The 27,519-nt window shown below is 37.8% G+C and overlaps 1 protein-coding gene across 6 annotated transcripts; it reads left to right on the forward strand.

The window, feature by feature from the left end:
- Positions 1–1,132: 1,132 nt before the first annotated feature.
- On the forward strand, positions 1,133–25,524 carry MEE44 (Nucleotidyltransferase family protein). Of its 6 annotated transcripts, XM_087330275.1 has the most exons (19): positions 1,134–1,489; positions 1,691–2,799; positions 5,490–5,960; positions 8,847–11,003; positions 11,081–11,203; positions 11,271–11,453; positions 11,788–11,850; positions 16,897–16,968; positions 17,096–17,179; positions 17,259–17,375; positions 17,478–17,597; positions 20,341–20,400; positions 20,492–20,532; positions 21,114–21,191; positions 21,265–21,349; positions 24,514–24,649; positions 24,774–24,852; positions 24,952–25,322; positions 25,459–25,524. In XM_087330275.1, the coding sequence occupies exons 2-16, from the start codon at positions 1,792–1,794 to the stop codon at positions 24,646–24,648; spliced, it is 4,797 nt and encodes a 1,598-aa protein (XP_087186401.1). In that variant the 5' UTR covers positions 1,134–1,489; positions 1,691–1,791; the 3' UTR covers position 24,649; positions 24,774–24,852; positions 24,952–25,322; positions 25,459–25,524. The 6 variants fall into 6 exon arrangements, with proteins under 6 accessions (XP_087186409.1, XP_087186418.1, XP_087186425.1 ...); XM_087330266.1 differs by having other exon boundaries at positions 1,134–2,799; positions 24,753–24,852; XM_087330283.1 differs by lacking the exons at positions 20,341–20,400; positions 20,492–20,532; positions 21,114–21,191; ... (3 more) ...; positions 24,952–25,322; positions 25,459–25,524 and having other exon boundaries at positions 1,133–2,799; positions 17,096–17,183.
- Positions 25,525–27,519: the final 1,995 nt, after the last annotated feature.

Consider the following 27,519-nt stretch of genomic DNA (forward strand, 5'->3'; position numbering starts at 1 on the left):
CCTTCTTCTTGCCATCTCCACTGGACCCGATTTCTCGTTGTTGTTGGATGATGGTGTGCATTTGTTACTTTATAGGCTTGGGTTTAAATTCCTTTCTTAGCACTAGATTATATAGTCTAACACCATTTTGATGGTCATCGAGACTGTCATCTGCATCCTTGCATTGGTATAGGATCCCATTAGCTTGCACTTGGGTCTTATATAGTTTGAACCATCGATGAAATGATTGGGGCCTTGACTGAACTGCATCAACTTTGCATGTATGAATTCACTGTGGACCCGACTCTAGTCGACACATTCTCGGGGCTTCACTTCACCTTCTTCTTGCCATCTCCACTGGACCCGATTTCTCGTTGTTGTTGGATGATGGTGTGCATTTGTTACTTTATAGGCTTGGGTTTAAATTCCTTTCTTAGCACTAGATTATATAGTCTAACACCATTTTGATGGTCATCGAGACTGTCATCTGCATCCTTGCATTGGTATAGGATCCCATTAGCTTGCACTTGGGTCTTATATAGTTTGAACCATCGATGAAATGATTGGGGCCTTGACTGAACTGCATCAACTTTGCATGTATGAATTCACTGTGGACCCGACTCTAGTCGACACATTCTCGGGGCTTCACTTCACCTTCTTCTTGCCATCTCCACTGGACCCGATTTCTCGTTGTTGTTGGATGATGGTGTGCATTTGTTACTTTATAGGCTTGGGTTTAAATTCCTTTCTTAGCACTAGATTATATAGTCTAACACCATTTTGATGGTCATCGAGACTGTCATCTGCATCCTTGCATTGGTATAGGATCCCATTAGCTTGCACTTGGGTCTTATATAGTTTGAACCATCGATGAAATGATTGGGGCCTTGACTGAACTGCATCAACTTTGCATGTATGAATTCACTGTGGACCCGACTCTAGTCGACACATTCTCGGGGCTTTACTTCACCTTCTTCCCGCAATCTCCACTGGACCCAATTCTTGTGTCTCGGGACTTTACTTGAAGGTCTTGGATGATAGCGATGTGCGAAAACACAAGATAAACCAGACCTTCCCTTTTCCATGCCCATTTCCCAAGGGAGGAGCACCATATCATTTTGTCAATAATAAAACCAACACTAAATGTAAATCTCATTCTTCTTCTGCCTTTTTCTCTCCTCTACTGTGTTTTTTGGAACAGTAGGGTTCCGGATGAAACTCTCTGGCTATGGCGTTGAAGCAGACTGATCGCAGTTACCTCGAAAGGACTTCCTTCTTGGACATCGAATTCACAGCATATAATCCCCGTTGTCCCTCGGACGGCACATACTTTCAGGTCTCTATCTCTACCCTTCCTTCTGTATTTCTGTGACAGTAGGATGTCTTCCAAGCTCTCTAGCTATGACGTGGAAGTGGCACAATTGCAGTTACCTCAAAAATATACTTTCTTTTTGGAGCTAGAATTCACAACAATAACCTCCATCGACCTTCAAGCTGCACAGCCTTTCAGGTCTGAAAAAAGACAAAGCTATATCTATTAAAAGTGACCTCAAATTCTCTTTTAAATTTTTGGCTAGAAAGATGACGATGAAAAGAAATATCTGGGCAGATCATTTAGCTCTTTATAATTACATTGTTTTCTGCTCTGATTCTGCGCGTTAGAAATCTGATGCAAAGAAACAAAAAGAAATGGTATTTGAATGGTTTGCAGGTTTCCGAACTTTATATTCTTTATGGTTCTTGAAAAGGAAAACCTTTCTCTGAGCTAGAGCTGGCCACAATTTCTTTCTCTAATTTCGGGCTAGAAAGGTGATGATGAGAAGCAATATGCTCGGAACACAGCAGCTTCTCGATGCTCTAACAGACCATCGAGCTCTCTATCATCGCAAAGCTTCATTCTCTACTTCTTCTGCTCCTCCTCTGAAATCTGATGTGAAGATCAAGAAAATGGTGATTCAGTGGTTTAGAAGTCTCACTTCTGATCAGAGGTATTCCATCCTTACAGTCCTTGACAGGAGCTGGATTTCTATAATTCTCCAAATGCAGAAACATTTGATGAAGGAAGGCCCAGGCTTCTTCTTTCTTCTCACAGATGTTCTCCAAGATGAGATAGTGAATAAATCTCTCCCTTCACTTTCACATTCTTTGAAGTCTGATCAAGCAGCAGAGGTTAAAGAGGCTAATCGGTCTAAAAGATCTAACAAATCTAGAAAGAAATCCATATCAGCACCATCACCGAGTGTAAATAAACAACATGGAGATGGTATAGATCTTCCAGGTCTTTGCTTCCGTAGAGCAAGAGGCCTTTTAGCAAGGTTGAATGATGATGATGCTGCTGGAGAGCTTCTTTGCCGAAATGTGGAGTTGTTCAGCTCCAAAGAGAGTGAGGTTTCTGGTCTTGATTTCCTTGATACCATTTCCATAAGTAAAAACTTATTAAAATGTGCAGATGAGTTTCTTACAATGATGGATTCTATCACACATGGTCAGTTCCTTTTGTCATTTGATGCATGTCATGATTCACCATGGGAAGAGCTTCCTTGGCTAAAGAACATGGGTTATTATAGCTTGCCAGCATTCATAGCAAATAAGGTAGAGTTGGTTTTGTGGTCTGCATGGCTTAGAGATCATCGTGCACCTAGAAATGTATCCAAAGACCTTCGAAAAATTGGCCATGTGGTGAAGAATGGATCAATTGATGCTTTTGCATCAACAGTATGTAGAAGAAACCAAGGTTTCAGGGACTGGTGGATGCAACAGACAGAAGAAGTGAGGCTAAGGACATCAAGGTTCGCGGTGACAAGGGCTGCCAAAGTTGAGGTAAGCACCATTATTTAACATTTGCAAAATATTATCTTAAAAATGCTTTAATGCAATGCCATCTTGTAATGATAGAGAGAGAGAGAGGGAGAAGGAGAGCGAAAACAAATTTAGTTGAGATATGCAAAGTTACTTGGGACTGCTATGTTCTATAGCATTTTAACAAGTATGAGGTAGAAGTGATTCAGATCATAGAATGTAATATTCGTGTTTGTGCAAGCATTCAAACGTTTGGAAACGAACACGTTTGAAATGGGAAAAATACGTTCTCCTTTTTTTTTTTCTTTTTTTCATTTATTGTCATTACAATTCAGCTCACTGTAGTCGTAAGGAGTCATGCTATTGCTGTCTATGTCTTGGGTTCGATTCCCAATTTTCTCTCTCTTACTCATTAGTACCATGTCATAGCAAAGTTTTATGTTAGTGTTATAATAGTTTTTTTCTTTTATTTTTTTATTATTAGAACTAAGCACAAACTAGTGATAAGTTGCTGTGCTACTATTACTTGTGTCTTGGGTTCAATTCCCAACTTTCTCATATCCTCTTGTTAGTGTCATGGCAAAATTTTATGTTAGTGTCATGTTCCTTTTTCTTTCTTTCTTTGTTATTAGAAATTAGCTCACCCGAGTGTTAAGTTGTTATGCTACTACTACCTATGTCATGGCAAAATTTTATGTTAGTGTCATGTTCCTTTTTCTTTCTTTCTTTCTTTCTTTGTTATTAGAAATTAGGTTACCCTAGTGGTAAGTTATTATGCTACTACTGCCTATGTCATGTTTTCTTCATATTCTCGAATATACATTTTATGAGTTTTTGAACGTTTGATTATAATTTATGACATATTTTGATTCAATCTCTATAGTTCATACTCATTTTTTTGTAAAGTTCTAAAGTGAGGATGATAGAGATGTCTTGATTCGCATCCCAAAAGTATGCTTGTTATACAATGCAAATATTGCAACCATACTTATGTTGGTGGTTCACAATGGATTAGGGTCCACTTATTGGGATTGAGAGTGAATCAATATATAATATAGACCCTAGTCAATCCAATCCAACTTTGAGATGATTTACCATACACGTTTGATTGAATCATTCTCGAATGTGAATGCACGTATGATACATATGGTTCATTCTATGATTCAGATCATCAAAGTCAGGGCTTATCTTTCCTATCCCTCCTTGTAGTGTGTTCTACTTGGTATGATGGTTCATTCACAGCTGGGACATAATAGGGACTGTTTTGTGCTTCCAGTTTGCTACAATATGACTGGATTAATTGAAGGCAACACCCATTTCTGTTTGTCTTTCATAGCAGGCCTCATGAAAATATAGGAGCTGGCCAGCTTTATGCTTTCACTTATTGACGTTATCCCTAAGAAAAGAGGTACTTCTATGGGAGTTTGGGGTATGTTTGCCTTTAGCTTTTGAGTTGGAAGTCAACACGCATAATTTGGTTCTCATCTTTGGCATAAAAGAAAATGTTACATATCTAGGGGATAATGTTTGTGGAGATATTTAGTTCTGCAGCTCGTTGAGTAGATTTTAGAAGAAATTATTTATAAATTCATGTATTTGCAATCTCAGGCCCATTCCATTATGATCTTGCATTTTTTCCCTTGCAACTGTTAACTAAAAAAGATTATAGATGTTATGTGATGTGGTTGGTTTGCACTTCTTTTGGACATTGAAAAAGAAGGGATTTGTGTGGAAAAACTACCATTGCAATAGGTATGACCTTATGATGAAATGAGAAAGTGGGGTGCATTTAGCAATTGAAGTTTCCTCTTCTTCCTTTCGTGCTCAACCATGTCCTGTTTCACTGATTGGGGGCTGATAAAAAGACATTCATGGAAGTCATAGCCAATAACAAGAGTATTTCTTTTCTTATGGGCACCCTCTCAATATGGATTATATTTGAAGGAACTGCCATCTTAAAGAATGTCTTGAATGTACTGATGATTCTAGACTATGCCAAAGAGGTTGGGATATGTTTGTTTTGTTTTTCAGGTTGAAAGTTAGCATGCATGATCATCTGCTGTGATTCAATGTATGACTGCATATTTTGCACTTCCCCAATAAATCCATGAAAAACATATTGTAGTTTCTTGAATGTAGAAGATCCCCTTCCAAAAAATGGCTTTTGCAAATGTCATGCTTCTCTGGTGGAATGGGACGGAGTGTCAGGAAAACATTTTATTATTATTATTATCTTATGGCTTGTTAAGCTTCATCATTATACATGTTTCGCCTACAATTGCCCCCTCCTTTAGTTTCCCATTCATTTTCCTTGCAAGTTGGCCTTCTTCCTACACATCAATTTTTTTCTCATCACATATAGTATCATTGTTGAATAATCTAAGAAGAAAATGGAGCTATTGATGCTCGGCATGAAACACTACACTAATATTCATACATCTATTTTTGAACTGCCCCATCAGACTCTATGAGCTTTTAAGGGGATTCATGATTATGTTTAGTTTTTGGGTGCAGCAACATGTGGGACTCTGAAGAAATCCAAGGCGTCAGTTAGGTCTATAATTACAGCATAGATAACTGATTGTTTAATGACGATTCTTATGATCACCTGAGTTTTTTTTCATTTTTTATCCTAATGCAGTGCATTTTGTTTCTTTTGTCAGTAACTTCTTCTGGATTGAAACTGTTGTTTGTTTGCTTTTTGTTATTAGATTATGAAAGTTGTAAGGAAACTACCCAATTCTTGTGGAGAACCTGACTGTAAGCAGAGCCATCTTCTAAACTCAGAGCTGGAAAGAAAAAAATGTTTTAGTTCCCTTTTGGCTGGCTTGGAGGGAATACAAAATCTTATGTCATCTTATCTATACCCTGTGCTATATGAGCATTTAAATTCTTCAGAGCACACAGATTATGCATGGCTGTTTTTCAGTTCCTTAAAATCAGCTGGCACACTGACAGATCGAGTTGTACGAAGGGCTAGAAGTGCTTTACAACTCATGATGGTTGAGTCTGTGGAAATGGATCTCCTGAAAGGAGACATTCATACCCCAGTACTTAATATACCCAATGAAAGCAAGAAAAAGAAGGGAAAGAAAAAGAAAAAGAAAACCATTGTATCGCAAAGTAATTCGTTTAGAAACTCGGAAAATAAGCCACTTCAGGACACTAGTGTGTTGCAACAGGTACATACTTTCATTGGTTTTGCCTATTATTTTATCTCTGAAGAAATTGCTTTTACCAATTGTAATTCTCATATTCAAGTAATTACTTCTGGTTGGTTGGGGTAGAGTATAAATTTATATTTCTGTTTGAGGAATATCTTATTTGATTTGTGATAGAGGTTTCTGATTTCATCCAAGTGTGAGATCTATTTCTAAGAATAAGCAATGACAGTAAAACATAGGATGCACAAACATCAATTCAGTTTACATAGAAATGGAGACCATGTTCTCACGATTTTTTACATGGAGGCAAGTTTCGGGAAGGGCTCACTATGTTGGTTCACATAGTTACTCTCTGAGTCCTTATTGAGGATGGAGTGCATAGAAGGATAATCTATTGTTAGTGTCTTGCTTAACTCATGCAATGAATAGAAGCCCTTGGGGTCTCAGTAAATATGCAATCAGGAATCTATGCACTAAATGAATTAGTGTTGCAATGATAGCCATACTGATATTACTAAATACTAATAACATTCTATTGACATCTTACTCTCTGGAGGGACTGCCAAGATATTTAGATCCTTTTTAGTCATATTGTATAGACAATGATTTCTCGGTAAAACTTTTGAAAACTAAAAGCATTGGTGTTTGACACTACTCAAGTATGGATAACAAGATTATAACCAGAAATCTTCTTGGGAAAGGAAACGGCGGATATATAAAATCCTATATCTATCTAGGAGTAGCATTCACAGGGCCTTGGTTCTTATTGGGAGGCTCTGGTGCTTGATTTTTTCGTGGATATGCAGCCCTTGGTGTCGTTGAAAGACAACGTGCACTATAAAGTTCCAAGAACTCAACTAAATTTCTGTTCGTGGCTTTGCAGCCCTTGGTGTCCTTGAAATAAACCAAATCAAGAAATCAACTAAAGCTCCAAGAAATCAACCAAATTTCTGCTTTTTGATACACTTGTAGCACTGACTCTGCTTACGAACTATAACTTTGTGGATTGAATCTTTGTGGAGTGCGTAACTGACAGATTTGGAGATGTTTAGTTGCAATAATAGCCCGCATGATAACGAGCAAAACTTTGGTGCTCCATGATATAATGCAGGCAGAGATGGGAGCAACCCCACTATTGATCAAGGCAATATTCAGATCTGTGACTAGTATCGAAGAGACTTGGGTGATCCCAAAGCAAAGGTACTCAAAATGGGCACGTCTGTCCTTACAACAACTTTCTGAACATGGGTGTAATCATTGTCTGTATGTTGAAATGCAAGAATATTTCCAATCACAAGGCATAAATATAAATGCACTACCCCTCATTATAGCTTGATTTTCTGTACTGCAACAGTGTGGAAAAAATATAGTGATCCAAATTGATATATCCTAAATTGGAAATGAAAGAACATGGATCAGTCCCACAACATCTCTTGGTAGGAATATGGCCCACAAAAGGCTCTCATTTTAGACAAGTCGCAGGATAGGATTTATTATTATCAGGCCTTCCTATATTTACACAAATCTACCTCATCAGTCCATGGAAGCATAGGGCAACTTAGGACCTTTTAACAGCAATTAGAGATTGAGACAATAGATATGCATGTAAATCTATGGAAGATCTGCCAATTGTGCAATCAATGCGTGCGATTAGAGGAACTATATGTTTAATATTGTGCTGTTTTTTGCGAAATAAGAGGGAGACACCACCACTTACAAGGCTTTGGTCTAGTATGCAAAATAGGGGAATACGCAGATCAACATTGATTACAACCACAAAAGCTTATCATCAAAGAACCATCGCAACTTCTTTTGCACCATCACTCGGTTGCTACATATCAATTGAGGGCCACATGAATATAGTCTCGAGCACGGCATTTGAAAGGGGCTACGCCTGTCCATCTTGGATCAGCTCTCATTGGAGAATTTTTTATTGCAGAAGTTTCAGTCCATCTAAGATCAAAATAATAGTGCTTAACTAATGAGACTCACTGTTGCCTGAGGCTGTTTTACTATAGTTATATTTATTTTTGTTTGTCAGTTCAGTCTAATAGGCCATTTTGGCTTCTTAATCTTTTTAAATATAGCTTTCTTTCTTTCCACTGAAATTTAAGGTATGTTATTAGCAATTTCTACAGGTTTGTGGGCATTGTATGGATTTAAATTTGTGTTCATACTGATTTGTTACTTTAGTAGATATCAAGGAAAATGGATTTTTCTGCATACAGAACTTGGTTTTATTGGTTTATGTATAAGGTGTACATTTTTACATTTGTGTTTTTTCTCTAGTCTGATATTTGAAATTAGGGTTTTTTCTTGAATACAGAAGTGAATTATTAATTTATTTCAGGAGTTTTGAAAATTTAGGGTCTCAGCAGGCACAGTGGAATCTAATCTGCGCTCATATGCACATACTCTTTGCGTCTAATGCTAGAAAGTAGCATAACTAGGGCAACTTTACTCATTTCTAAGAAGCTAAATGATATTTAAGTGTTCGAAAAATGGAAAGTGGAATAGCTATAAGTATTTAAAGGGGAAATGAGATAAAATAGCAGTTGAGTTTGCACAAAATATTCTTAGGAATTTCCACAGCGAACAACAGAAATCCACAGTTATATCAAATTGTAGCTTCCATGATGGATAACCCTCCTAATTGTACTTCTGTGTCTGTAGACTTCAGGGTCATTCTGGAAAGCTTTATATTCGCGTCATCATTGTCATCAATATGAACACCATTTTATAGAACTTGAAATGCCTATAAATGTGTACTGATTGTGATACTTTTGGGAAGTAGATGGAATTCACATGTTTGCATCGTGATGTTTCTGATTATCAAATTAAGAAGAGATTTCTAGTTTCTCTCAACTAAAAATGATGCCAACATATCTGTGAGCTTTTGCACAGGAACAAGTGGAAGCAAGCATTGTTTTTCCCTCAACAGGAGGAAAAAAGTGTGGAACTGAAGGAAAGATGACTGAAAAGTCTAAAGCAGAAAGAAAAAAATCACACTCTAAAGCGAGACGAAATAATAGGCAGGAATATTGTATAACTAAGGACTGCAACACAGAAGATAATGACCATATTGTTGCACAAGAAGATTCAAAGCTGCAACCTGAGGTGGTTGCTCAAATGACTGATCATTGCAAGGTGCTCACAAACTCAGGCGTCACTGATTTCAGAAACCAGGATGCATGTATTTGTGATATGCTTACAGTGAATGATAATAGTGAAAGAGAAAATATTGATCTATCCCAAAAACCTACATTGGTTCAGCAAGAGTTGCTTTCTTCAAATACTGCACTGGAGGCAATTAGCTGTACAGAAGGTACAAGTTTATGTAGTATTTCTAACCTTTTGAAGGATTCAGCATTGTCTGATGAAAATAAACAAGTTTCCTTGCAAGAGAGCTCCAGTCAAATTTCGCCAGCAACTGCTGCAGTATGCTGTAATCCTATGAAGGTGGGCCATGATGTACTAGGAATAAACTCAGAAATGAAAATGTCACTACATGCTAAACCTGTTGCATTTGAATCCAAGCAAGGGTTCTCTCTTGTAAGCAATCATCCGTCGACCCCAACCAATGCTTCCAGATCCACTTCTTCGCTGCATGCACTCAGGGAGAGATATTGGGAGGGGCAAAGATCTCATACATTCAGCTCTCAGAGGTCCACCTTTGGGCTACATACAGCACATGAATGGCCAGGAACATCTCAGGTTCGTTTTTCAAGAGGAAGGTCTCAAGTTGTGACACCAACGACTGAGCGTTTGCACTTAGATGTAGGTAGAAATTGGCAACAACGGCTGCAGGCATCTTTAACAGCACTGAGAAGTCCTATTGTGAAACAGCAAGCTTGTGTGATGCCTAACACTAAGTGGGGCAGTAATAAACAAAATAATTTGAAGAATTCAGAGTGTACACAACTCTTTCCATCTGGATTTAGCATAGCTCAAAACAGAGGCTATTCCTTGGGACCTAAAGAAGAGATATGTGACTTTCCATTTTCACAGCCTTGTTTTCCAGATCTTGATTTAAGTCCATTAACTAAATCTCAAGAAGAATTCAAACATGATGATATGACACCAGATGATACTGACTATGATGAATGCAATAATTTCTCAGGAGGGTTTGATGAGCGTGAAAGTTACTTGATATCAGAAGAAGAAAGTGAAAGACAATATCAAGATTTTAATGGGGATTGTGATGGAGACTATAACCAGTATTTTGGTGGTGGGGTGATGTTTTGGAATACGGCAGATTTTGCAAGTACAGGTTACTCACGGCCTCCTTCTCTAAGCTCAGATGATAGTGCTTGGGCCCGGCATGAGGCTGATTTAAGTGTAGTGCTGGATGACACAATGGGATTCTCACCAGCATATACTAATATTGCTTCTCCTCATATAGTGAGTACATCTCCTCCCACAACTTACCATCCTGGACTTGAATACAATCCACTCAGCAATTCAACATCCCGAGTTGGATTAGTGTTGCCTGGAAATGATTTTGGAAAATTTTCTCCTTTGTCTCCGGTATTGTCTGTTAAATCTGAGGGTGAACAAGCTAAATCTCCACATGATGTAAGAAACATGGATGTAGACGGGGCTGTGCCTGAAGTACTGACCAGGCCAGCTCTAAGGCCCATTGTGGTAGTTCATGATAGAAGCATTGGCCGGAAAATACCTGGTTCTGAATCAGATAAAGCTGGGAGCCCTCATGCGCACCATAGAAAGAGGGAGTTTCCGTGGCAAAGACGGCCTCCTTCACCAGTTCTGAGGTGTGTTCCACCTCCTCCACCACCACCACCACCTTCACCGGTAAGTGGTTTTGGCAAGCGTAAGGGTTTGACAACAGTTCGTTCAGGGAGCTCTAGTCCACGAAGGTGGGGCCTTCTCAATTCACACCGCAGTGAGGAACAGGATGTTCCATTTGTTGTATCTGAAATCTTAGAAAGTGCTTGGGGAAACAGGGGTATAAGGGAGAATACCCCTGTCCATCCTATTTCTGGTACACTTCTTCATGAAAGATTTTTTGCAGTTACTCCTATGGCGTTAGAAACTGAGCATGTAAGTTCGTTGAAATTTACGTTTGTGAGATTACTAAGATAATTTCTGTTAGTTCTTAAAATGACTTCAACTTTCAGCCCGATGTTGCATTGCCAATGCAAACTACATTGCTCTATAAAACTTCCGATCCATCTATGCAGTCAGCATTGACAAGCCTCCATGGTATACTCCACAAAGAAATAGAAGGGTTTTGCAGCCAGGTAGTTTTGGATGTATGTCTATGTACTGCATTCTTGCTTTAGTTGTGATCTGCTCAATATTTTTCAGGTTGCAGCAGAGAACTTGTTAAGAAAGATATCCATCAGTGTAGCAGTGGAGAAGGTTTCTCATGCTATGAGAGTTCTTTGGCCAAGGTCAAGACTAAAAATATTTGGATCTAATGCAACAGGACTTGCACTTCCATGCAGTGATGTTGATCTTGTTGTTTGTTTGCCACCTGTTCGAAATCTGGTAGGTACTGTTTGTGTTAGGGTATTGATTAGTATTTGTGACTTCGAACTAGTCAACAAGTTTGTGATTGCTCTAGGTGAATTATTTGTAGTATGTTGTGTCTTTCCTTTCTTTTTGAATTTGTACTCAAGGGATTATACATTTACAAATAAGTTTAGAGGAGCATAATGGATGCTATAGAAACTTGATTGGTTTGCTATTTATTGATTTTTGTAAAATTTCAATTATTGGATATGTTTTGTTGAAAAATTAAATAAGTTTCTGGCAGTTTAATTATCCTTTGGGGCTTTATTTCTGGGTTGGGTTTATAACCGTAGCTATGTTGTTTCAATAGGAACCAATCAAAGAAGCTGGTATTCTGGAAGGTCGGAATGGTATCAAAGAAACCTGCTTGCAGGTATATTTTTCATGAATATGACGTTCTTTTTATTTGCTGGAACTACATGAAACCGTGATCTGATTTCTGATGAGGAAATTTCCACTTCATATCTAATTCATAAATATCTCAAAGTATACTATGCTTTTCAAACCTCAAGTAGTCAAGTGTAAATGTCCCAAATATACTGTGATGGAGTGAGCTAAGTGTAGCTATCTCAATGCAAGCACTCTTTTTTGCTTTTTCAATCAGTGAATGCCATGATCAGTTTGGTTGGAGGGATGGATCTATGCTAGAAGCTCTAACTAGTGTGATACATATTTGATTCTTATAAAATACTTTTTTCGTAAGGCTTATACACTAGTGGGAAACCTCATTGTGAGGTGAAAACTCGCAAAATAACAATGAGAAATAGGCAGAAGAGTCAAGTAGGCACAAAAGTTCCAAAAAGCACTGAAAGTAAATAATGTAAGTTTGAAGTGGGATGCCCCTAGGTTGTAGAAAATCAAAATAAAGATTGTTTGAAAGATTGCTTGAAGAAGCTAAAATTTTGCAGTTGGTCTTGACTAAAGACTTTGAGTGCAGCCATCCAGATGGTCCAAAGTACCCAAAATCTTCTCCATTAGAGGAAATGAACATTGTTTCATAGGCAATTGGAATCTGTCCAAACAACCAAAAGGTTTTCCCAAACATTTGTTCAGGAAATTTGAGTAAAGCAGATGCACTTATTCATTGTATAAATGCCTTTGTTGAGTGAGCAAATCCATAGTAAGTGTAGGGCAATTTCTGATTCTCCACTTCATTGCACGCAATGTGAGAAAATCCGCCTATCTCTTTTGAAGAATTCAACCCAATGGGAATAACACCCTATAAGCATCTCCATAGGAATACCCTGTGCTTAAGTGGAGATCGCACCTCCATATACCTGTAAGCTTGTTTTCCCACTAAGACCATACTTTGTATGACTGGATGTTGTGGCCACCTATAAATTGAATGTGTGGAATCTTTTCCATTTGAATAACGATGCTACCTTTTTTGAGTTTTCAATCATGAATCCTGTAATCTTTCACTTTATTCCATATGGTTCGATGATGTGGACCAAGACTATGACAGCATGCCATGCCATTGAAGCTTAATCTGTGATTATTTTCTCACATCCTCATTTATGTTAATGCTTTCTTTGCTAAGGAAAAAGCTTTTCTAGGTCCTTGTTTGGCGAATGATCCTGAAAATATAACACACCAGTGTAAGCGTTCAAAATGTTTCCTTATTCTTAGTTTCTTCCTCTCCATTTCATTTATTGAAATTCGACGATGTATCTATTCTGGATTGACCTATGCGACAAATCTTTTGACAAGCAAAATTAAAAATATTTCTGACTTGAGAATCTTAAATATACCGATAACAAGATTCTTTAATCTTTTTTTTTATCTTATTTACTTCTTCTTTTTTTACTTAGTAGCATTTATGTTTGTTCTCAAATACGAGACAACACTTAAGATGTGATCTCTTGTTTGGTCTTATATATTGTTTTTTGTTTCTTCCAATCTTTTAGAAGCTTGGAATGAAATATGCATCCGTTTGTATGTCCAACAAGCTTTCCAAATACGAAATCCCAATGGTTAGTATCTTGTGTTGCCAATTGACTTGATTTTTAAATTGGCAAAGATATATTGTAGCATCCATGTCCAAGGCAATGTCTGCTGAGTAAAGTTTGGCAATAAAGTTCCTTGCTAGGGAACATATGCAGCTGAAAATTTGCTTTACACTGTTGCATGACTATTTGGGCAATAACAGTGTCCAATGATTTCTCAGTTAGTCTTTTGGATCAGTTTTTTGGACCAGTCAATCATAATCAGGTGATACTGCATTAAGCCATGAATACTGATTGAACTATCCTCAATTGAATATAGAGGTGCCATATTGAAATATGTCTATAACTTGGTTTTGCTAAACTTTTTTGTAGAACCCAGTTTATGCTTTCCCTGCACCATTCCATCCCAGTGGATAACCAAGATGTTTAACCATTTCATTTGGGCCAACAACCTGACCTTGTGACAATAGTTGTTGCCAATTGCATATTGTATAGGTTAAGAGTTTGGACTTGTTAAAGCTGACATGCAATCCAACAACTAATCCATATTGTTTAAGGGCATCCATTATCATTCTCATATCATAGGGATTATTTTGTTACATAAATAATGTATCATATGCTTGTGCCACAAAATCCTCCCCATCATGCATTTTCAAACTATGAAGTTGACCAGTTGCCATTAGATTATCCATTTAAGGTAGTAATGGATGATTTGTAATTACATATAATAATGCACTTACATGACAACCTTGTCTGAATGATTTGGCTAAGTGAATCTGCTAATTCCCCGTAAATGTTGCATGAAAATATGTTATAGACTATAAAGCCAGTGAATTATTTTAGACATTTTTGGGCCAACTCCTACTTTGAACATTGTAGCTTCCACAAAATCTCACTGCAGTGTTTAGTCCTGATCAATGCTCAATCTGCATGATCTATAGATCCTGCTTCGTGTATTTGGTACATTCCGTTCCGGTATAGGCATTAGCAATATTATTTGTAATTTACACAAGCTACGTATATGTTTACATGTATCATTGCCAAGTGGTAAGAGCTTTGAGTCTGCTGGACCCCGTCCTAGGTCTCATAGATTGTGACACTCCAAGGAAATGAATGGAGAACTATTGGATTATTCTGGTTAGGCATGAAACTGATATATACTGAGAAATTAGCAAGGTTTTGCTTGTGATTTGGGCTTTGGCACTTGTGATGACTAGTTTTTCAGGCCACTTGTTGGCACGGTTAATTGTACCATCAAGGAGTTTTGAAATTATTGCCCACCATTTTCCCTTGTACTTTCCTAGCCTTTGAGCATTTTTGAAGTGCCTGATGTTTCCTCCATCCCCTATTATGAGATGTGCAATCTGCAACTTTTCATTGTTTTCATCTCATTGATAGTCTGATTTATCCTTGTGTTCTTGCTTTTGGTCAGTGGTGGGAGGTCTTCATTGGACAACTTTCAGTTTATTATTGTCCATATATCCATCCATCCATCCTCTATCTATCTATCTATCTATCTATCTATCTCTTTCTCTCTCTCTCTCTCTCTCTTTTGGTGAAAACACACAATTATATTAATAAATGTGTGTAAAAAACACTACTTACAATGGGTGTGACAATGGAATATGGTCACCCACTAACTACACTACATGGGTAGTGGAACATGTTGAATTGCCAATAGGCAAGACGAACACTCCACCGAGGAAAGAATTTCCACTTGCTCCAATAAAAAAAATTTGCCGCATTAGTACTCCCTTCAACTTTCGTAGATATGCTTTCACTCCATGTCTACCATCGAACACAAAAGTGTATTCCAATTATGACACAATCCCCAATATCTCAAAAATAGAAAAACGATCTCCATCTCTGATTTTGGGTCAACTATCTCTATCTCTATCTCTATCTCTATCTCTATCTCTCTCTCTCTATGGCAACCTTCTCTTCCCCACCCGAATGCCTCACGTCCACATGAATCAACCTTCTTTACACCACAAAATGTAAGAAATGCCATTGATCGGCTACAATTTGGGAAGGCCCAAGATCATGATGGCTTGGTGGGTGAACACTTTATCTATGCCCGTGACACCTTGCTCCCATTGCTAGCACACATCTTTAATAGAGCCATGTGTGAAGGTTTTCCTACTAGATGGACTCAGCATACCATTGTGCCAATCCTCAAGAATGGAGACCCCATGATGCCAAGCAACTATAGGACAATCATGATTGGCCATTACTTGGCTAAACTATATGGCTCGATTCTAGAATCAGAATTGAGTATATGGGCAGAGCAAAATGGCTGTCGTTCAATTGGACAGGCAGGATTTCAGAAGGGGTTCACAACTTTGGATCACATATTCACCCTCTGGGCCCTTATTGAGGAGGGCAGAGCCCACAATAAGAGGATTTATTGCTGCTTTGTGGATTTCCGATATACACATCAGCTACAAATTGAGGTAGGTAGATATACACGACTACCTCTAGAAGAGAGAATTTGCCAATGTGTCATCAAGGAGTGGAATCTGAGGAACACTATGTTTGTCATTGTAGTGTCTTTTATGAAATTAGAGGGAGATACCATTGCCTCTTTTAACAAGGCTTTGACCCACTACGCAAGGTAATGGAATATGAGGACCAACGATGCCTAGGACTTTTCTTGCTAGAGCTCAAGAGACATCCGGAAAAGTTGTTGAAGAACACAGCCACACAAGCTCATCCACAAAGAACAATCATAACTTTCTTTAGCCCCATCACTCCTACTAATGCTACAAGTCCATCACGGGATACACAAATGGGCCCCAGAGCAAGACATAACAAAGGGGTTACAATTGATCGAGCAATAGCAATTTGCCGTGCACGTAGGCCCCGGCCCCATGGACCATGACCCCGACACCCTTGTCATCATCGACAGATAAAAGCCATTATCACCATCGTAGGTGCTTCCTTCGCTTCAGAGACATTTCCATTCTGGATCGACCTATGTTAGAGATCTTTCGAAAACAAAAGCTACAATAGACCTAACTTGAGAATCTCACATGTGCCAAAAATCACATTCCCTCATTTCTTCTCTTTTCATCTTATTTACTTTTATATTTATTGTGTAATATTTATTTTATTTTGATTTGTTCTCAAAGACGAGAAAACACTCAAGATGTAATCTCTTATTTGGTCTTATAGGCCATTTTGGCCTCTTAAAAGACGTTAATATCTCTCTCTCTCTCTCTCTCTCTCTCTATATATATATATATATATATATATATATATATATATATATATATATATATATATAGAGAGAGAGAGAGAGAGAGAGAGAGAGAGAGAGAGAGAGAGAGACCGGTGATGAGATTGAATGAGAGAACCAACTGTCACCAAATGCTGTCCATGAGAGCCCTTGCCATTCTATGAACCTCCTAATCTGCCCCTTACTCATAATTGGGTAGTTTGAAGCTGGTGCTTATTTGTTTTATGTTTTCCAGCATGCTGCCCGTTATCTTGCTGATCAGGACTGGGTATTGAGTGACACCATAAAAACCATTGAAAACACAGCTGTAAGTTCCTGATTTCTACTCTTCTATATGGTATTGTGATATAGCACTCTCTTTGTTGTGATTGGTTGATATCTAGAGGTTAAACGTTCCATAGCTAAAGAGAATGTTATAATTATGATAACTACAGATCCCTATTATCATGCTTGTAGCATACATACCAAATGGGAATGATATTGATGGCTCTACACATGCCTTAACCTCAAGTCATGAGGCAAGTATGTTGAATGTTTCTAAATTGTTAGAAAAAACTGCGACAATTAACAAGAAATTGACATGATGTCTCTTTGCAGGTAAGACTAAGTGAGGAAAGAAAGGGTCCGTGGGGTTTTCACTCTGATAGACAATTTGTTCGATTGGATATAAGTTTTGAATCTCCATCCCATACTGGGCTCCGAACAGCTGAACTGGTTTTCTTTTTCTTTGTTCTTGTCTGCATTTGCTTTATATTCTATCTTGGCTATTTTGAAAATACATTTCAAAGATTCCTATAAATCTTTGAGTTCTTACAGGTACGTGAGCTGACTGCACAATTTCCTGCTATCATTCCTTTAGCATTAGTATTAAAGCAATTCCTAACTGTCCGAAGCCTCGATCATCCTTACACTGGTGGACTAAGCTCATATTGTTTGGTATGCAACATAACAATTTTGTGGTGGCTAATTCCACACATGCATGGACATGTAGTTTCGTATTTTCTTTCTATTATCTCTGGGAAGATTGATGTAAAGTGTTAAATGTGGTTATTCTAAGATTCAACTTTAAAATCTAGAACTGGTGCTTGGGATTTCCTATGTATGTATTGATGTGCTTGGTTTCATGTTAGTGAAGTCTTTGCTAGTCTTTTTGCAGCATTGGTGTGTTTAAATTATGAGATTATGAATTGTAGTAAGGAGCCAAAGAGGCTAGCAGCAGCAGAAATAAATACTAACCAAAAATTGTAGTTTTCTAGTTACTTTCAAAGCCTTTAATACGAAAATGAGAGTGAGGTTGTAACAGATGCATTCATGGAAGGGGATAAAATGTGCCTTGGATCATAATCAATCAAAGTATTGGAGGGAAAATCAGATTGAATAAGTGCTGAAATTAAGTGAATCCAGAGAGAGAAAACGTGTAGAGAGAGTGTATCAGGGAGAGATTAGTTCTGGGGCTGTCACCCTCAAACACCTCCTCTCAGCTCTAAAATGGTGCTCCTACATCGAGATGAGTAAGGAGCTTATCAATGGTGCACCTAGGAAGTGGCTTAATAAAGAGGTTAGGCATATTTTGTCAAGTGGGACAATAGTCCAATCTGATGATAGGAAGAGTGACAACCTCATGAACAAAATGGTAGTGAACTTCAGAGTGTTTTGTCCTACTATGGAAAGAGGAATTGTGTGCTAATGCACGAGTACTTTTTGCTGTCATTGAGAACTTAAATAGAAGTGTCTTTGTATTTGGAATTGTATTTGTCATAAGAATTCACATATATCCAAATAGGCATGATAGTCAACTTTGAGTAACATAGTCCGTAGGTTTCTGCTCTGTAGAAAAAGTTGATGAGACACAATTTAGTTCATGGCTCTTGGAACTGTATATATACACATTGTGTTTCAAGAGCACCAAGGGCTGCATATCCACAAGAAAGTCAAGCACAGACAGCGTCCTGTAAGAGAACTGAGGCTCTTGAATGCTCCTTGGAGAACAAAGGCCCTGTGAATGTTACTCCTAGGTATGTGTAGGATTCTGTGCATGCCACCGTTTTCTCTAAGGTGGGCAGATATACACGACTACCTCTAGAAGAGAGAATTTGCCAATTATGTCATCAAGGAGTGGAATCTGAAGAACACAATGTTTGTCATTGTAGTGTCTTTTATGAAATCAGAGGGAGATACCATTACCTCTTTAAACAAGGCTTTGGCCCACTACGCAAGGTAATGGAATATGAGGACCAAAGATGCCTAGGACTTTTCTTGCTCGAGCTCAAGAGACATCGGGAAAAGTTGTTGAAGAACACAGCCACACAAGCTCATCCACAAAGAACAATCACAACTTTCTTTAGCTCCATCACTCCTAATGCTAGAAGTCAACCCCAGGATACAGAAATGGGATCCAGACCAGGATATAACTAAGGGGTTACGATTGATCGGGCAATGGCAATTTGCCGTGCACGTAGGCGCCGGCCCCATGGACCATGACTTCGACACCCTTGTCATCGACAAATAAAAGCCATTATCTCCCGCCATTGTAGGTGCTTCCCTCGCTTCGGAGACATTTCCATTCTGGATCGACCTATGATAGAGATCTTTCGGAGACAAAAGCTACAATATACCTAACTTGAGAATCTCGCATGTGCCAAAAACCAGATTCTCTCGTCTCTTTTCTTTTCATCTTATTTACTTTTATATTTACTGTGTAATATTTACTTTATTTTGATTTGTTCTCAAAGACGAGAAAACATTTAAGATGTAATCTCTTATTCGGTCTTATAGGCCATTTTGGCCTCTTAAAAGACGTTAATATATCTTTCTTTCTTTCTTTCTCCCAAGAAGAACTTCTGGTTCTGATCTTGTTACTCATGCTTGATTGGTGTTAAACACCATCTAGTTTTATCTAAAAACCTTTTAGATATCTTTGTAGTCCTTCTTGTGAGTCAGAGATCAGCACAATGTCATCAACATATAGTAATATCTGTATGGCTATACCCGCTGAACATGGAATACCTCACTCTAGAGAGATCGAAAACCTTTTAGATGTCTTTTAGTTTTATCTAGTTTTATTGAAAATCCTTTTAGATGCATATAGTTTCATCTACTTTTACGGAAAAACCTTTTATATGTCTTTGTAGTCCTTCTGGTGAGTCGGAGATCAGCACAATGTCATCAGCATATAGGAATATCTCTATTGCTATACCCGCTGAGCATGCAATACTTCCATCTTGCGAGATCGGAGCCAGTGGGTGATAGTGGGTGAAATCATGGGGCACTGATGCTTTGCTCCGTATCATGTGGTCAATCATTGAGACTAAAAGTCTCTCTAAATCTTTCCAGTTATTTTCCTTTGTTAAGACTCTAAAGGAGAGAAAATACAGCTTAGTAGTCTTGCAATAAGATCTCCTTTCGAGAATAGATTATCTAATATTTATGCTCCTAATCAATTAGCAAACATCTTTTATGCAGTTGATTGATCCATAGGCATTGTCCAAGACATAATTAAAATAGGCATTGGAATGATACACTTCCGACCAGTTTTCCTGAACATCCAAAGTGTAAAGTATAAGAATATAGAATTGATAATGGATCGCTGCAATAATACATAGAGATCTTTTAAAATTGCCATTCATTAATGCATATTTTAAAATGATTCATTTGTGACCCTTCAGATGTTGTTTGACAGGTACTTTTGATTACAAGATTCTTGCAGCATCAACATCATTTAGGATGCCCTTTTCAACTGGTAATAGGTGTTATTGGCTTAAATATGTTTGAACCCTGAATTTCTTTCTCAGTTAAGGTCAAATAAAATTTAACATGTGTGATGGATGCAGAACCTTGGAAGCTTACTCATGGATTTTCTTCAATTTTTTGGGTATGATGATACTATGATATGAACCCTACATGTTTAAACATGTTTTTTTACAATGTAGGTTTCAATGTAATTCTGAAATATTACATATGGAGAATTCCTTATATCATTATGCTAGCAATGTCACCATGGTATCCCACTTTTTAAAAACTCTATTACAAATTTGTAACACAATTAGATCCTAAAAATTTCAACATTAACCTGTTGCACTTGATAGAGTATGAGGGTCTAGCAAGTACCACATTCATTCTCACCTAAATCTGGACAAAATGAAAACTGATCCATCTCGTGCAGTTTCATTCTTAGCTTATAGGGCTTGTATGAATATAGGTATTTTATGCACATCAATGTTGGGGAATTATTATTGAATAATCACAACAAATAAAGGAGAGATTTGAAGGATGCTTATTGGAATGTTTGCCAAACCATGCAAGCCGTTTGCTCATATATGTTCTGTTGGGTCTATGATCTATTTTTATAAATACTATTTTTGCCTGATTTTATATGAACATATTTATGTGTGGTGCTGTAAAATACCATCGAGGATTGGTTCTATGTCTCTTAATTTCTCCATGTTATTCCAGGTGTATTTTTGACCCTCGAAAAATGGGTGTCTCCATCAGAGGTGGGGGTATGTACGTTGATAGGAACCAGGGGCATAGGTATGAATATAACAATTTTTAATTAGTTTTTACGATTCCATTAGTAATTTGACCCATTGGAATATTTTTGCAGAATTGATCCTCTTCATATTGAAGATCCACTTCATCCATCTAACAATGTTGGTCGAAATTGTTTCCGAATTCTTCAGTGTGTGAAGGTATGTTAAGTGGTTAGCAATGTAGATTTATTGTTTCCCATGATGCAGTGCAGCAGTGCAATATGGATGAATCCCTAGATTCTTAATTAACCTTTTGGTACGATTGTTATTTGTGACATTTGTGCCTGTCTATAGAGACTGCACATAGTTTTCTAGGCATGTGTTTCAAGCACCTGTCTACAGAAGTATGTTATTTCCACCAGGGTTATAGTGTTGTACAATTTGATGTGTGCCCTTTGTGTTTATGTTATTTTGAGATCATTGCGTACAATCATAAATACAGTGAAAAAAATTCAATCTCTAAATATAAATGTAATAACATCCCAAACATTAAGATGCAATGAGTTTGAAGAAAGAAGGATATATTAACTTCTCCTAAGAGGCCAAAATGGCCTATAAGACCAACAATAGATTACATCTGAAAATGTAACTAAGTAAACCAAAAAATAAACATAACGAAGTAAATAAGTAAATAAGTTGGTTCATGATGGAGAGGTCGCTGAAGCGATAGAAGCACCTGCAATAGCGGGAGATAATGGCCTTTATCTGTTGATGACAAGGGTGGTGAGATTTCTTAAAATAAGAAGAAAGAAAGAAATATTAACTTCTTTTAAGAGACCTCTTAAAATGCTGTCACCATGCAACACAGCAGTGTTTACATCCGTCTGATAAAGCTCCAAGTTAAGAGCTGCTGTGGGAGCAGATGGAGCTCTCAAGCTGGTCACTTTACACTAGAGGAGAATAGCGTTTTGCAATCAGCATTGCTGTGTTCTCTGGTTTTCAGTACACAATCTTAATTTTATACACCTATCCTATTCAGAAGGGGATTGTTACCATTGAACAATTCAACTAAGTCGCAAGTATCATTTGTAAAGCTTTTATTCCTTCAGAGCATTGCAAGATCCCACTTAAACTTTTGCTCACATGATCCAGCCTTCTTTGATGTAAGAGGCTCACCCTCATCAGTGAACACAATGTACTGCAAAAGAGGGATCATATCTCTGTAAAGGCTTCCTTAATATAGTAGACATTCTTACCCAAGGATCTACATTATCAGGCATGGATCTACATCAGGAGGGAGCATGAAAGCTTTAACATTAAACCGCTGTTCATCATTCATAGCCATATTTCCAGCATTATTTATCAGCTGCTCATGTCCTCGAAGTGCATGCAACGGCTGTCCAACATCTTATTATAGCATTTTCACCAGCTCATCATGAGCTGGTTGTGTACATTGTGATCTCCAATGGCTGTCTGGTTATTCTGAAATCTAGCTTTTTTGTTATGTTTCTTATGGCTCAATCAAAATCTGGGCAGCTTAACCTTATTACCAACATTCTGGTTGCATACTACATTTTTGAGCTGAGGTAGCCATTTCCCATAGACCATTTCACCTTTCTATTCATACCCAAGGAAGATGCCCTTGATGGACTTCGCATCAAGTTTATTCCTAAGCTCATGTCTAACGTGCACAAATGTATGACAGCCAAAGATGTGTAGATGGTCGTATGAGGCTCTTTTCCTCCTCAAGGAGGCCTTTTCTTAAAGTTGCAATGCAGTTTTAATAGCCTTTTCTTGAAGGCCATGAGGGAGATATAGCGGTGGACAGCTCATCCTCTCACATAGTGCTCTATCATATCTTTCAGCCAATGTACCTCACAAAATTTTCTAAATTCCCCCATTGTCTGCACTCAGGCATTCTCGCCTTCTACATGTTTGGGTGGTCACAGAAGCATGAAAATACTTAATGCAACAATGGCTTCATCTTTGTTTTTTCAGCAAATACCCAAGTTCTCATTGAACAATTCTCAACAAAAGAAATAAGATACAAAGAGCCCCCCATATATTTAGTATGCATGTTACAAATATCAAAATGCACAAGATGCAAAATACCTTGTTTGCAAGATACACGAGTCATAAGAATTTCACTTGTTTCACATATTGAAAGTCATTACAAAAATCAAGGATGGTGCACTTGGCATTAATTTTCTGTGAAGAAAGAAAAAAATTCCCATCTTTTTCGGCTCTTATGGCCCAACTGTTTATGCCAAAGGTCTTGTGGGAATCAATGTCTGCAACAGCAACAAATTTACTTGGTAAGACCTTTCCTTGCAAGCAATACAAAGTGCCTTTCTTTGTGCCCTCGACAATAAATCTAGAACCTTTTGTTAGTTTTCATGACTCATTCTCAACAATGTTGCTAGATTCATGTACATCCATCTAACCAACAGATAATAAACTTTTTTTAATGCCAGAACATATCTAACAGCATAGATTGCAAGTTGCCAGCGACACAATATCTCCCAACATATGCTTATCGTCGAAGGCTTGCATGCCTAAATCTTGCAATATTTTAATATGCAAGTGAAAGTGGACTTGGGGCCTGGGCCCATTGGCACTCTTTGATTCATCCAATTGCATAGACACTAGTTTTCTCATCAAATGCCCTTGATTTACGCTCATCGTGTTTTCAAATGTTTCTCTTAGCTTTTCCCAAACTTCATAGATGATGCTGCAATTGTTGAGTTTCGCAAAGATTTCATTTGTCGCAACCATTTGAATTCTTATTCAAGTAGGACAACACAGGCTGTCTCAAAGTGGCCGGTTTCTCACTTTCCAAAGCATGGTTATATTCCTTAAGAAATAGAATGCCATTCATCCTAACCTTTAGGAATAAAGTGATGACGAAGTTCAACAAGTGCATCTAGGTTTTCTTATGTGGATCAGACATGATGAGCAATGATCTCCATGATTCAGTGATGGTACGGCCCATGTACCTTATGTCCTGGTAATCCAGGTATCCATTGCCATTGTGACTCGGCACGTTTTGAATGGAGGTGTGGAACTCTGGAAAATTTTAATGATGTACAATAAAATTTTAGTTCGATCATAAACCCTAAAATGCTTGTGTTAGAAAAACAGAGACATCTGCTATGGTGTCTATCTCTGTTTTGAGAAGGAATGAAGGAAAGAGGGCAAAGGGCAATAAAACCCTGCTTCTGCATCGAAAAAAAGTGAAACCCTCATTCTGCACAGAAAAATAAAACTCTTAATTCTGCTTAAAAAGAAGAGGAAGGAAAGTGTTATGTATGCAACAATCTTTCAGGTTAACTGCTCTATCTATTCAAAGTACATGTGTAAATTTTAGTGTCTTATTCTTCCAGGCATTTGCAGATGCTTATTCTTTCTTCGAGAAGACCCTTGTGGAATTCTCTACTGGTATTAATAATCAGGAGGCTTTGAAACTGCTTCCGAGCATTCTATCTAGTTCAGACAGTTTGGAATTGATTGTGGAATAAGGTACATGAATTCTGATGACATAAGGTTTTATTGGGCCCATTGTATTTGATGCATTTTATTTTCTATTTCATGTGTGATAAAGTCTTGTATTAATTTTTGTTAGGTGATAGTGTTGTTTTGCAAGATATTATGTGGAGTAAACCACAGAAATCTGAAGAATAGCTGCAATTAAAATTCACTACAGGCCGTAAGACAGGAGCAAAGTGAGTATAGACGTTTATTTTTCTGATGATGTTGCTTAGTATTTTCTTTTAAATCAAAGTTATTCTATTATTGTCAATGATGACATTAATTTGTGGTAGGGTTCAGTATGGGAAACCATGTCATGCTGGTTCAAACATGTGAAAGAGGAAGTCACCTGTTCGGCACCATCTTCACATATGCTACTCAGTGTTGTTTGGATTTTAAGTAACTTCTCCTTGATGCAAAAATGGATGGGCACAATGAATCCAGATACAAAATCTTAGAACAACTATCTGATCTTTTCGAAAATTGCCGAGATGAGATATATCATTGCAATCATTGACAGTAAACAAGGAATTGCAGATATTTGTTGCTCCTATCTTCAGCACGTCAATATTGCAGTGTATTATTAACAGAGGTTGTGTAGTCTCATCAATGCAAAAAATAGATGGGCACAAGGAATCCAGATGCAAAAGCTTAGAACATAGCGGTAATATTTTGAAAGTCACGTAGATGAGATATATCATTGCAATTATTGATATTCAATAAGAAGTCCCTCTCATTTGTTTTACCTTCTTTACCATGTCAATATTCTGTTGAATTTGTGGACATTTACAATATTGCAGCATATCATCAACAAAGAGTATTCATTGGAATAAATTCTTCAGATTCTGACAACTGAGCTTACTTAGTTACATGGTAAAGATCTTATTATTATTATGAACTGTTCTATTATTTTGAAATACAAAAAGATTATTGACATCTCTAAGGCTGCCTGCACAATTGTTATGTTCTGATCAGGTCGTAAAGGAGGCTGGACAAAATTGGACAATGAGCTTGTTTTCTCAATTCATAAATGGCAGAGGTCATTCATATTCCCATAAATCTGAATATCACCAATTTACTTACTAATTATCCACCCCATATGAATCTTGGAAACAAAATTAGTCATTTATATTACAATTCTCTCGACACCTTATTTGTAAGCCCAAATGATCCTTCATTGTGATATAAAAAATCTGAAATTTTATTGTCTGATTGAGGGGGCGTTACAATGGCACTATAACCAACCTCCTTGGTTACTTGCCACTCTTTTGAGGAAGGCATATCTACAGATTAGAGAAAGGAACTCAATAATTCAATGTATTCAGGGTAACTGCTAGATTGACTTGCTGTGAACAAATGAGATTGCTAGTATCATTATATTTATGGTGTTGGGTCCAAATTTGTTGTGAACAAATGAAATAGTAGGTATAATAATGATGGATTCAAATTTTTTGTCTTCATTGGTGAGGGATAATAGTGATAGTGATAGGATGATGTTTAGCAGTCAAAAATATAATGATCAATATTTTAAAGTTACTCTCAGCAAGAGGCCTGTATTTACAAGTTATCTACCGAATGATATACAGCGTGACTTTTACATGTTCTGCATGGCGGCCAACAACCAGAACATCATAGGTTGACCCAACCGAGTCCTCTGTACTACGGAAGCTTCTCGCAGTTCTCAGCAAACCAACACTAGATAGGAACCGAATTATCTCACGACATTCTAAACCCAACTCACGTACCACTTTCATGGGCAAACAACTAAACCCTTGGGACCTTATTCAACCCCAGGATATGATGAGTCGACATCGAGGTGCCAAACGACTCCATCGATAAGAGCTCTTGGGAGTCATCAGCCTGTTATCCCCAACGTAACTTTGATCCATTGAGTGAGAGCCCTTCCAGATGATGAAAACCGCTACTTCGACTGCTTCCCCCAGCGTTGGTCAAGCGTCCGGTTTCGGTCTTATCACCAATTTAGGGCCCTTCCCTTCCCTTCTGCGACACTAGCAGCACCCCATGTTTACATGGTTCTCAAAGCAAAAGGTAGGCAAGTACTATGAGCCCTCTGTCCCACACATCTATCCAGAAGTGCGGTTCACTGGTTTCACCAAATGCTCCTATTTCTCTAGCGGTTCATCCGGGTTAAGCCTCAAAGGTCGTGCGAGTGTGTGGTTATGCTTCAGATGTTTGCTATGCCCATATTGAATCCCAATCTCCCTTATCACCTTCTTTGGCTAGATCGTCCAACCTTTTCAGAATTCCTTGAGGAAGGGTTACCACCCTTCCCTCTACTGCAAGTTCTCCCCCGCACGGAGCTAGGGAAAGCGGCCCTTCTGGGGCCCCTTCCCTTTTCTTTGCCAAATCCGCTTTTGCTCGGCACTTCCAAAATAACATTGATTAGCTTTATTTGACATGCGGACTCTCTTGTTATCAATGTACAAATGGCATAAAATGCAGCATAAACTAAGTTCTACCTAAAAGTTATTTTCAATTTTCAAAAATAGGTATAATCCTTTGATGTTCCCATTCCACCTTAAATTTGAAGCAAGACATGAAGATGTTCCCATATTTCAATCTATAATTGTGTGCCTTTCCTTTTCTTGCCAGAAGGAAACATTTATAGGAACTTACGGAAAGACTAACCATGTTTTCATAAATGCCTTATGGTGTGTAGTGATAAAAAAAAAGTGAGAACGAGAGAATATTCAAGTGTATGGTGAGTAACAGCCAGCATCATTTCTCAACTAGGAATTACAATAGGCCCTTTGTTCACTCGTGTGGAGAAGACTTCAGGCAACTTGTGGCAAATCTAATGTAAAAACTACCATGCATGAGTGGGGAGTCTTTTAGGTTGA

This window comes from Azolla caroliniana, unplaced genomic scaffold (genome assembly GCF_043228905.1).
Source record: "Azolla caroliniana isolate FFs.n. ecotype wild unplaced genomic scaffold, voAzoCaro1.0.p SCAF_1, whole genome shotgun sequence".
Classification (NCBI taxonomy): Eukaryota; Viridiplantae; Streptophyta; class Polypodiopsida; order Salviniales; family Salviniaceae; genus Azolla; species Azolla caroliniana.